The sequence below is a fragment of the Montipora foliosa genome, chromosome 13, assembly GCF_036669935.1.
Source record: "Montipora foliosa isolate CH-2021 chromosome 13, ASM3666993v2, whole genome shotgun sequence".
Taxonomy (NCBI): Eukaryota; Metazoa; Cnidaria; class Anthozoa; order Scleractinia; family Acroporidae; genus Montipora; species Montipora foliosa.
Window position 1 is genome coordinate 10,768,722 of NC_090881.1, and position 12,500 is coordinate 10,781,221.

The following is a 12,500-nucleotide window of genomic DNA, read 5'->3' on the forward strand; positions in this document are numbered from 1 at the left end:
CTGATATAATTCTTCTGTACTTGTATACGTCCTATAACCGAGTATGCGTGCCCTGTCTATCACAACGGCGTAACCTCATACCTCTCCGAAGATCTAGAGGTTGTACAAAAAAGAGGAATGAGAATAACCCATCCTGGACTGTCTTATGAACAAGCCTTGGCCAAATCTGATCTATGGCCACTATTAACCAGGAGTCAAGAGATAACTGATAGACTCTTTCAATCTATTAGTAAGGACAATGACCACACACTGAAAAAAAGCTCTTACCCGACATCTATAAATATAATTATAACTTACGTAGACAGCGGAAATTCAAACCAGTGTTTAAAACTAACAGATTCAGATTCAAGTTTGCTAGTTACTCTTTCTCGCAGCCAGAGACTGAATTGTTAAGGGTACAATTCGAGGAGGTCGGACAAAAGGACTGAGATCGACAAATCTCAGCTCAAGTAGGAATAAATGAAGGGTTCAATCCCGAGTCCACGAAATTGGTGAAAAGAGTGTTACAACAAGGCCATCCTTCGTTCACGGGGTATTTGATTTGCTCATTTCCTTGTTTGTTTGTTTTTTTTTGTCCTCTTTTTTGTTTTTAAACCAACCCCCTAGGCGAATCAACAGAGGTATCTAGTCTTTTGCGTGCAAACATTAATCTTAATTGGCGGTGTTGCTTCTTTGATTCCCACTTAATTCCATGCGACAAAAAGTTGAGGTAATACATAACGGTAATCCAACATTAATTTAGAAAAATCAGCAGAAAAAAAGTACATTGATTCCAATCGCAACTTGAAGGTGTAATGCACCCGGTGCAGTGAGAAGGATGGATTAGTTGCTTAGCAACGGCAAGAGGAAATTTGAAAAAGTTGTCCCCTCGTCCGTTGCCACGCATCTATCATTCATTTCATTCTTCCAGGAATATCGTTCTAATGAAAAATCCGAAATCTGTTTAAAACTTGGCCAGTGTTTAAGGTGGTTGGATTTTGTCCGTTTCCTCGTTTGTGTGCATCGTTAATAATAATCTAAAGGAATATTAATTGGGAAAATCAAAAAAGTATCCTTATTAAATGAAATATTGCTTTAGAAGAAAAGTCTAGTAACACAAATATCATTCCAATTCTGTTTCTTTTTCACTTTTAGTTAGCCAGACTGAGATTCCCATTAAATTAGAATTGAAATAGCAAACAATCGATGAGTTGGTGAAAAAAAGTATTCATACAAATTTTAAAACTAAGTATAACTCACCTTCGACGGAGAGACACAAAACACAAAAAATCGTGAACATCTTGACTGTAAAACAGTGACGAAGACAATCATAAAACCTGATTCCAATGAATCTAAAATTTAAAGACATCGACAGACTTAATCTAAACCAAGAAAAACTCTTGAGCTAAATTCTTCTTACAAACTCTGAAATTGTTAAAATGGTGCGTTTGAAATACCAAGATTACCTCATCCGATCAAATTTGTCACCTATACTTAAGAGTCCTGATGAATTGTGTCGCTCCTTAAGTTGGCAAAGATGAAAATCGTTTTTAAGGTTGAAAGATAGACCTAATCGGCTAACTCAATGTTGTACCCAATTCAAACCCTTTGGGAATAAAACGTTTTGTTCCAGGTATTTCCATATCATTTAAATATGAATGCTACATTATCATGCAAATACAATACACAAAGAATCTTAATCCCGGAGGATTTGAATTGGGTACAACATTGAGTTAGCCGATTAGGTCTATTCGTTCTAATAATTAAGTACCTTTCTTCCCAAAGCTATTTTTTGAAAAACTTTCCTTCAAAGTAATTTCCTCGTTGGTTGTTAGTACCCGTGTCTACCAATAATTTAGATGATTGTTTCCCAGAGCGTCGGATGCCATTTGACATGCTTAAGTTTAAACAGCACTATTCTAAATGTCAACTTTACATTGTTACACAGAATGTTACAAAAAAATGACGCTTTGTCTGCTTCTTCTGCATCAATCTTTGCTCGTTTTCAACTCTTTTTGTTTATTTCCCAGGTGACAAGTTTTGTTTCGATGTGGGAATATTTGATTTGGAAACTGGTGGCTTTACTAACTTTTATTTTTTAACGCCTCTTTGTACTCTGAGCCATCAAGTACTCTGTTTAAACTCAATTAAGGATTTTAAAAATATAGAGAAGGATGCAAGGATATAGCCAATTTTACCTTTTTCCACATTGACAAATTTTGTGGGCAATGTGTTCATCTTCGGATTTTCCTTGAAATTATTACCACTTAATTCACTTGTAGCGAGCTGTCTACGTGACCTTAAAACAAATGTAAACCTTTTAGGTATCAAATATGTTATTTATCTTAAAGTGTGATACTGTTAAATTTCACTATAAGCACTGTGGACTGTAAAAAAAAAAAATAAAAAAAAGGCAGAATATTTTTAAAAAAGCTTTAATGAATTACAATGTTCTGAAGTTTTCTTCATAAGGGTTTCAGTATCCTTTTTATTTACATAGTATGTACTGCTAAATGATTTTTGTTATAGAAAAAAAGCTCACTGGGCCATTATGAAAGTTAGTATTTACCTTATAGAAGTAGAGCTTCCGATATCAGAGACGCACGGTCTGGAGATCGCTTGAGTTTATGTTTGGCAACAACAAGCAGAAAGCACTTTAGAAGGCCAAAAATCCTGAAGCAATTGTTTGATATTTTGTCTCACTGACGGTTCTTTGCATGAAATGTGCTGTTCTGGCTTGGCAATATGACAGAAAGTTCTCAGAGGACATTTTAGTCCCTGTTCCATCTGTAGCAGCCGAATAAGAAAACCCGTGACCGACATGTAGCATTGATTTCCACCCATGCTCTAACTCCGAAACACGGCAAAGGTTGTTTATTAAACGAGGGAACTGTATACTTATCAACAACAGAGCCTAGAGCGTTTACGACCGCATGAATTTCAAATTGTTCAGTGTCGGTTGATTACCTCTAACAGAACTGTATAGCTTTCAGAGCTTTAACAATGAAATGTGGGGGAGGGGGCGGGGTTATCAACAACAGAGCCTAGAGCGTTTACGACCGCATGAATTTTAAATTGTTCAGTGTCGGTTGATTACCTCTAACAGAACTGTATAGCTTTCAGAGCTTTAACAATGAAATGTGAGGGAGGGGGCGGGGGGGGGGGGGGGGGAAAATGTACCATATTGTATTCACTCTATAGTATGACAAAGACGAATTACGCAGGCAAAATTCCTTTGAAGACACAGTTTTGAAGACCTTTTATTTAAGCCAATCGCTCACAAATGCTATATCTCAGCGTGCTTTAAACTCTTCCATCTCGTCCATAGCTGTCAGCGGCTTCGGCGCCCGAAAAAAAAAATCACTAGAAACCGGACACTTCTGGTTTAATTTTCCTCACCGCACGCCGGCAAAGGTCAAAACTGCCCACTCCCCAGGCACAGAATTCGAAGATAGTCAAATGCCCAGGGTTTGCCAGGGGGGAGGTGGGGATGTTGAAGTTTCGATTTGATCGGCGCATGATCGGACACCTGAAATCGGACAGTTTCATCAGCCAATCATTAAGTGCACTCAGCCGTTTAATCCACCAACCACAGAATTTATCACAATAACCATAGCAACAACCACTAACCCTACCAAACTGGGGAATTTCCAAAATCGATGAATTTGTAACACGAGACAGTGAAAAAGGAATGCATTTGTTTTTTTATTTTTTTGGAAACTGTCATGGTTATGATTAATTGGTAACAGGACCTCGTGTCGTCCAATTCGGTCTGTAATCATACTCGTGATTAAACAAATCGGACTCCCTCGTGATTTTGTTAATCACTCGTATGATTACAGACCGAATTGGACCCCACTCAGTCTTATTACCATTTAACAATTAGACCCTTCGCGCTCAAAGGGCCACGGGTCAATAGCCCATTCTGCGAATACTAATAGTCCTCTAGTAGCGTAGCCAATCAAAATGCAGGATTTGCATTAGTCCACTAGTGATACTAATATATATTTGGCTGGGTTGTACTGAGAGTGATACGTACAGACCAGAATAACCACCTTCTCTCGCAAACTGTACTTATTACAGGTTTTGCTAGGCAATTCTCCATTCACACTTATTGGCAAAACATTGTGGTGCTCGAACTTGATAAAGCCAGCAAAACATGGAACAATGCATCATAGTCTGAAGGATTACAATTAACTACATTGTGTGCTTGTATTCCTTTTCTGTTATTTGTCTGCTGGTCGAGCACAAGATAAGTCCAGACAAGTAAAGAGATGATTCTCTAAGAATATGAAGACAGCGAAAACGCTGAAACGCTGCTGACGAGAAGAAGCAGTCAGCGTCTCCACAAGGATTGAAAGTCACTTCATATCCACAACTTTCTAGTTTCTTTTCCATCGGTTAGAGAAATCGTTTTGAGAGCTAAAAGACTCAGCTGAAACCTGGAAGTGAAACGTGTGTTTTATCAGCAGTGGATTTCAAAGTTCGCTCTCGAGCTCTTTGTACAGGAGCTGTTTCGCGACCTCCTTCTATGATCTGCAAGTTACTTCGTGACGATGACGTGGCTAACGCCATCTATTTGAGCATCACTGGCGTTTTTCCAAGTCACAACTATAATGGAGAGACATCATATTTTATCTGGAGAGCTTGGAAAATTGGAGTTTCCTAAAGGTCTTTAGAGGGCACAACACCAATAACAAGCAAAGTTATACTTTTGACAAAAAAATGTAGATAAAATTGGCCCGGGAATTGGAGAAAATTACTAATTTAACCTGGCAATTCCTTTTGAGAAAAAGTGTAAACAAAATACTTGTTAAGCCAAATTATGCCGAAAAATATACTAGCATAAGGACCCTTAAATTAAGGGACTGACCGACTTTGAACAACTGGGGTCTGGGACTTACAGCAAGTCCCGGGTTGCTCGAAGCTTGGTTTAAAATACCACGACAACCTATTTTACCAATGGTCAGCGCTTGCCAAGATCAGAACAATTCGTCTTTGAACCTTGTCCCGATTTCCTTATTTCCCGATGGACAGTTCTTTTTCACGCCTGAGTGAGCGTCATTTTCCCGTCATTTCCGGTCGGAAGTCGCTTCGCATCGCCACGACTCGAGAAGAGTTGATTGTAGTTTCCGCCTGGGCGCCACTTTGTGAGCGCGATATCTAAGATTTGCCGACTAAATCCGGATAGGCATTTGAAGAATATAGGATCGTGGAATAGCCCAGATGTTTACTTAGCTGCAGCAGAGTAAAAGCGAAAGAAAGACTTGTCGAGAATCTATCAGCTGCAATCGTGGATGCGTTTTGGCGCGAGATTTCAGTGAACTGGACTCAATTCAATTCGAAATGGCGTCGAATGGAACTAGAGTGAAGGTTGCTGTTTCTGTGAAAGCTTTTAACGAGAAAGAACTTGGAGACGGAGACGAACGGATCGTCTGGGCGAAAGACAACGAAGTCAAAGTACTTAATCCTGAAACTAGAAAAGAGAAAAGTTTCAAATTTGACTACACAGTAAGTTGAACTTGACAGTGAAATTAAGCTTAACTGTATACAATTTCGTTGTTTGCATTTAGTTTGTATATTGACCGCACACCGGGCAAATTGTTCGTCTGTGGTTTTCATCTTCGGTTAATGTCTCTTTCCTTGAATTAGAGACATTGCGTCTCTGCCTATTAACCAGATTAAAAACTTATTTCTCGAATAATTATTTTATTGCTTTTGTTGTTATTTCTCAGTTTTGTGGTAAAACAGAAGGTGATATTAAAACTCCAGCCGGCAACTCGAAGGTAAACCAAAAGCTCTTAAATTTTTAAAATATTGAATCGCAGACAGAAAAAAACTCTGTGATCCCGCTAAGTCCTCTCCTCTGCAATTTGCTTTTAAATTCGTGCGTTTAATGAAAGCGTCGATGAACTACTCGGTATGGTTTTTTTAGTAATCCAATTAGGGAGTCCTCTTTGGCAGGCTTTTCGAGGTAGAAATTTTCCACATTAAGTTTAAATTGAAAAAAATAGTATATTTTACATTGGTTGGTGTCTTAATTGAAAAATTGACCTAAAAAAGGAGCATCTTTTTACGTGCCATTTTAAAATGTTGCAATCGCAGTTCTTGTCAGACACAGGCGTGTTCATACGGAATTAGCAACCGGATGTTACAGATATTTTCAGTTATTTTACGGGCGGGTAAGATATTTCGAATATTTTATCACGGAAAGAAAAGGAAACGAATCGCTTTTTTTTTCTCATTATAATCAAAGGTGGGAACGGCAGATTTTTCGGATGATTTCTTAAGGTGATTTCCCAGTCATGTATCAACCGTTTAATTAAAATGTCAACAGAGTTCATGTCTTATGACTGATTAATCTATATTTTTGCATTCTTCAAATCAGCATAATTAAACGCCAACCGTAAGCTTAACCTTCAAGAGCCCACACAGTTTTCTTTTGTTTGCATCCCGAAAAATTTGCTTAAATTCCGACTCGAAATGAGGAAACAAATCTGTGCCTTGAAATTAATGTGGTCCCATATAAACTATTTGCAAACCCATGGCACTTAAAAGGGTGAGAATTTTATCAGCTAAACCTTTCATATTTGAACAAGTATCTCCAATTTGATTTTTTAGTTGTTATAAACATGATGGGTGAGTGAGATGTTTGGACGTTAAGCTCGCTTTTTTCACATAACCTCTGGAAGGAAATGTGATTTGTTAGAATCTGCCTACCTGATCTGACAAAATTCGAAAATAAAAATGAATAAAATGGTTTGGGCCACAAAGATGCAGTCAACCCAAATTTTGGAAATTCTTTACCGTCAAAGCTGTCAGTAGACACTCTTCTATATTGACATGTCAAAGTACAGATGAAAGGAAAAAAACGCATTCATTTGAATGAAACAGGACTGGAAAAGTCATTATGCTCTCACACTTCTTAAAAAATCTTCAAGAAGCTCGAATTACAGACAAGATTTCTTTTCTGTCATGATATTGACTTGGGAGGGATTATCATTAATTCTTTTAAATTCCTTTTCAATGTTTCCCACATTTTGTTTCCTGAATCAGGAATATTCTTCTTGAAAATTTAAACATTTTTCAAGGCATAAGAATATTATGCATATGTAAATATGGGAGCTGGGATGATTCAGTGGTTTAAGCACTCACTGCGCAAAAATGTGATCCTGGTCTGATCATTATTATTGTTATTATTATTGTTGTTGTTGTTGTTTTTGATGTTTTGTTAGTATCCACTCATAAAGTCTCTCAGATACATGTATTTTGAAATGACTAATTGAACATCTACATATGAATAATCATTTTCACTCACAGGTTTTTGAGGATGTTGGCAAGTTTGCTCTTTTATCTTGCTTTGGTGGTTACAATACTTGTGTATTTAGCTATGGGGCATGCGACACTGGTAAAACACACATTATGTATGGAACAGACAAAAGCCAAGGTCTTGTCTCTTGGATTTGTGAAAATGTTTTCAAAAAAGCATCCTGTTATGATGAGGATACATCCTTTAGAGCTGAAATAAGGTAATCACATTTTCTATTTAATTAACGGAGAGGACATAGGTTTTGACTGTTTAACTCAATGACCCCGAAGGCACCCTGGGATAAGGAATCTTGCTGCTTCATCTCCTATGATGATGTTGAAGGTGATGATGTCAATAGCAAGAATGCTAAAGCCGCTGTCACACAATTCAACATTTTGTTGATCAGCAAAATATGGTTGCAGCTGCAGTTGTTCAACAAATGTTGAACAGTGTGTCATGTCATGTTGAATGTTGAAATATGCCATTCAAACACCCTGAACCTTGATGAATGATGTTGAACGAAAATAGAGACCAGCTCTATTCTGTTCAACATGTCTGTGCCACATCGTTCAACATTAATGTTAAGCAACAAATATCACAGGATGTTGAACCCTGTGTCATCAGCTTAAGATTGACGGTGTTGAGGTCAAAAATATTCTGAACTTTTAATATCAGTGTCAATTATGGCTGAATTACTAGATGCATAATAATTGAGGACATGGCAAAATAAGTCAAACCTGTAGTTGGATCTCAAATTCATTAACTTTTTCTCTGTGCTTGGGTTATGTGAAAGACATTATTTTGTAAGTCTGTTTTTTTTGTGCTTTTCATCTATCCTACAGTTTTCTCGAAATTCACAAAGAATTTGTGAAGGATTTACTTGGAAGGAGACGAAACTGGCAAGACTCGTTACGAGGTATTGATGTAGAAAGTGTCATATTTAACTTGTGAACGCTTCAGCAAAGCTTTAATTGTGAATGAGTAATGGCTGCTAGTGGGAGCTGAAGTCTCTTCATGGAATTATCAGTTGGTGTTACTTTTTCTAACCATTGCATAAATTATATTAATTTTTGAAGACAAAAGTTGACTTTCCAAAAAAATGCTGAGCGTCATGCAAAATTGTTTTGAATTAAAGAAAATTAAAGAAGTGTAACTTCTCTCCTAAAAAATGTTAGGGGTACTTTCAGTGAAGTCTGTTACATAAATCGCGGCCTGGCATTGCAATCTCATGATTAATTATTTGCATTCACAAGTTGACAAGTTAAAGTGCCCCTGTAAAAAACTTCTTCTTTTTCTTGAGATTTTAAAAGTGTGTTTGCTTAACACGTGACTGGCAAAATTTTGAGGTTTGATTTTTATCCAATGGCTGTTTACATTGAGTGTAAGTTTTGGATATCGTGGTCCACAATTCCTCACATTCAAAACTGACCAATTGGACCTCAGAGGGTTGGATCCAGGGAAAAGTGACGTCAAATACTCAGTAGCTTAAAATTTCAGTGTGTGAATGCAACTTATTACATGTATTATGCAAAACGTGAGTTTAAAAGTCTGAAAACCCAAACCTTCCGTGGTGCGTATTAATTCTATGGCGTACACACTCGTTGGATTCTAAGTTAGACTGGTGAGTCTTTGATGTCATTTTCTCCTCATTCCAGCTCTCTCAAGATCTTAAAGTCGGTAATGGTGGACCATTAAATAGGAAAATTCCTGTTGAAATAAACAGGTGTCTTTTTTAAATCAAGGCTTATAATAAAATTTAAGTCACTTAGTGTTTAGTTAAAATAGTTTTGAAATCTAAAGAAAAATAAGAATTGATTTTTTGGTCACAGTGTTGGTGCTTATTTGGTAGTGTATGGCTGATGTAATAATTTGCGCAGGTGAAGAGATACAGCGTCATTAAGAGTTGAAGATCATCATGGTTATCCCATTGACTCTTGAACCCCCCTCCCCTCCCCCCCACTTAATGAGTAAGAATAACTTTGATGTCTACCTTGTTTGTCGTTTGCAGTGCGTGAGCATAGGGAACTTGGTGTATATGTTGACAAGCTGACCAAGCATATTGTCACAGATGTTAGTGAACTGTTAGGATTAATTGAAAAAGGAAAGAAAAATAGGTGAGTTGTGAAGACCTTGGATTTTGTTAATTTACATGCTTGCTGTGAAGTGAAGTGAACAGATGTTATTAGTCTCTACCCCTCGGGGCTTTTGAGGAGTGTGTAATTTTCCATGCTTTTGTGGGGAGTTTGGTCAGACTGCTTGTTACGCAGTTGACAGTTTTTTCAGCTTGGGTATCGAGCCAATCAAATTATATGACTGTTACGATAGCTGATACACTACTGCGGGTGCTCTGTGTACTTTTGTCTTTGTGAACCCTAAGGACTGGTTTACACATACAGTTCAAGCATTGAGCCCAATTAACAGTTAGACATGTTTTCCCTAGAATCTTGATGTTTCCCGAGATGAAGTCGAGGGCAGGAAACTTCAGGCCTTGAGGGAAAACTATCTACATGTAGTTTCTCGAGGGACCAGACATTAAGTGCTTTGTTATAAATTTAGACTTTTCCTTTAACAATCGCAGCAAAACATCCTGAGTGGACAACAACTGCCGAATTGTATCCCGGTCGGGATGCATTTGAATTTGATCAGGGTCATGTGACCAAGAATCAACCAATCACAGTGCTCGTTTTGTTGAGTAAAAGTCCAGGTGTTCGCTTTTTTTACCAAACCCATAATACAGTTCATTTTGGGGGTTTATTTGCGTTAAAACAATGGATATCCAGTTCACTGAAGCATGATACACAGTGCTGGAAATAACAGTCGGTCATCGGACATTGTCCGACCAAATTTTGAAAATGTCCGGCCAATTTCACATTATGATTGGACACGATGACCGACCATGTCACCAGCACATCTTGAGTTCTCTTCTTCAAAGTGTTGTCAGTCAATAAATTATGTCCGGTCCAATTTGTCAAATGTCCGACCAAAAGGAAGATTTGAAAGGACATAATTATGTCCTCTGAATAAAGAAAAATTATTTCCAGCACTGATACATTCCCAAGAGTAAATAACGTGTATTGTTTTAATGTAAAGATTCCCCCAAACGTATTGCATTATGAAATGGTGAAAATAGTCATTATAACAAAGTGTGTTGCATGTACATGTTGTACGTGCAGTTGAATTTGAAACCGCCTCCAAATCCTCCGCCGTTACAAGTCGGCCCACTTATGAGTTTAAATTTCAGTTTTGCTGATAAATGATCTTTTTGATTTATTTGCACAGGTCGATATGTTCAAGGTCTTCAGATTCCTTTTCAAGCAGCTCGCACACAATTCTAACGCTAAGATTTACCCAGGTGAATTTTTCAGTATCATTATTATTCTGTCACAAGACTAATAGATGGTTTTCAACTACTGTAATCTCTAGAGACACGTCAGATAACAATGCTGCAATGTACAATTGCTGGTGGACGAACAGAAGGAGCTAATGACGGAAAAAACCTTAAATAACAATGACCACAACTAGGTTTTCTGAGCCCGCGTGACTGAGCACCCCCAGCAAACCATTGTTTTTAACGAAAACCGCTGGTCAGCAACCTGGTTTTGGTCATTGGTGTCTAAGGTCTCCTAATGACGGATCTTTGTTTTTTTTCTTTCAACAACATGGCGGCGATGACGTAACGTGGAAACCATTTAGTGGTGGATCCTCGCCATATTGTAACCGCCTGATGAAATCCGCCGTTTTTTGTTTCGCACCAAGTTCTCGACTGATTCGATTCGACTACAATTTGAGAACTAGTTGAGTACGGAGTCATCCTCTTATTGTGTACTATTTGTGGTTTAAATAATAGCCCTGACTGAATTTTTTTTGTTGTTGACCTGCCAGAGCGAACATGAAACGGAACAGATATTAAAAAAAAGAAGAGCAGGTTTCCAGGCTATGCACTTTTGTCCGTTCCGTGGAGAAGCCGTACTCGCCGATATTTTTACGTTCTTCGCCAAGTTTGACCATCCCGTTATTTCGACGGAGATCGCTTTTTTCTTGTTCTTTGGGAAAAAGGAAAAAAAACCTTAATCAAAAACTTGAATTTACCTCGATGTCAAAAATTGAGTCGCGTAATTAATAGGTCATTTCCGAGATCATGTCTGCCTCCTCTTCAAAGCGAGTCTAAGTGCAAAGCTCTTCTTATGAAAATTAGTTTTCATTCATATGTAAAGTGGAACTACCGGTAATTACTATCACAACAAGGTCGCGCTTGAAGCGTAGGCAGACATGAAGTCGGAAATGACCTGGGTATTGTTTGGTGTGGGTAGAGTGAACTGTTTCAAATTGATTAAAGATCGCCGCCTTTTAGGCTGAAACACTGATCTCAAGAAAAGACTGAATCAACCATCTACAGGACACCATAACCAGAAGCCTACAATTCCAATACTAGGTCTACGTAGCGGCATTTTCACAGATCGAACTATTTTTAGACGAGTTCTTAAGTAAGATTTGGCTTGGACGAGCGACCCTTGTCAATCGCATGGGTACTAAGTTCTCATGCAAGACTTGTGATTTGCTGAAAAGGTCTGGTTTGGCCGGAAAATCAATCTAAAAATAACTCGGTCTGTAAAAACGCCGCTCCACAAATACAGTGAAGTTTTTACGCCCGTAGTCATGGGTTTCTGGCATCTGTTGTTCGAAGTGGAGCACGACAAAAATCACGCCGGCCATCTTGTTAGGACCACCTCAACAACAAGGAAACACTGTTTCCCGAAATATTTCCTCGGCGCGCAAACGAGGATACATTTGCTGAGGGAGCAAAATGTTTCCAAACAAATTCAGAAACAATTGCAACAAATGTTTCCGTGGGCGGCACACAAAAAATCATTTGCTTCCGCAACATTGTTTTCTCCTTTAAATGTTAAGTAAACACTAAGCGACCAAAGTCTTAAGCCTTGATTAAAAAAAAAGACACCTATTTATTTTAACTCGAGTTTTCCTATTTAATGTTCCACCATTACGAACTTTAAGTTCTTGAGAGAGCTGGATCCTGAGGAGAAAATGACGTCAGAGGTCAACTAGTTTTGGGCTTACAGACTTTTAAACTCGTGTTTTGCATGTATAAGCTGCAGTCACGCGCTGAAATTTTAAGTTAGTGAGCCCTTTACGTCACTTTTTCCTGGATCCAATCCTCTGAGGTCCAATCGCTCAGTTTTGAACGTGAGTAATG

At 38.1% G+C, this 12,500-nt stretch overlaps 2 protein-coding genes across 5 annotated transcripts in view; one reads left to right on the plus strand and one right to left on the minus strand.

The window, feature by feature from the left end:
• LOC137983951 (A disintegrin and metalloproteinase with thrombospondin motifs 6-like) overlaps positions 1-1,866 on the minus strand; it is a 68,972-nt gene extending 67,106 nt beyond the window's left edge. For 2 of the 3 annotated variants that reach the window (XM_068831110.1, XM_068831108.1), the window contains exons 1-2: positions 1,446-1,584; positions 1,240-1,331 (exon numbers count right to left, since the gene is read on the minus strand). In XM_068831110.1, coding sequence (XP_068687211.1) covers positions 1,240-1,331; positions 1,446-1,450 — 97 coding nt within the window. In that variant the 5' untranslated portion in view covers positions 1,451-1,584. Of the gene's footprint in view, positions 1-1,239; positions 1,332-1,445; positions 1,585-1,750 lie in introns of those variants that run through there. The other variant, XM_068831109.1, reaches the window with a different exon arrangement.
• A 3,243-nt stretch (positions 1,867-5,109) lies between these two features.
• The window catches only part of LOC137982013 (kinesin-like protein KIF16B), a 52,405-nt gene continuing 45,014 nt past the window's right edge, over positions 5,110-12,500 (plus strand). Inside the window, exons 1-6 of one of the 2 annotated variants that reach the window (XM_068829026.1) lie at positions 5,110-5,490; positions 5,715-5,765; positions 7,300-7,508; positions 8,131-8,204; positions 9,297-9,402; positions 10,568-10,640. In XM_068829026.1, coding sequence (XP_068685127.1) covers positions 5,326-5,490; positions 5,715-5,765; positions 7,300-7,508; positions 8,131-8,204; positions 9,297-9,402; positions 10,568-10,640 — 678 coding nt within the window. In that variant the 5' untranslated portion in view covers positions 5,110-5,325. The remainder of the gene's footprint in view (positions 5,491-5,714; positions 5,766-7,299; positions 7,509-8,130; positions 8,205-9,296; positions 9,403-10,567; positions 10,641-12,500) is intronic. The other variant, XM_068829027.1, reaches the window with a different exon arrangement.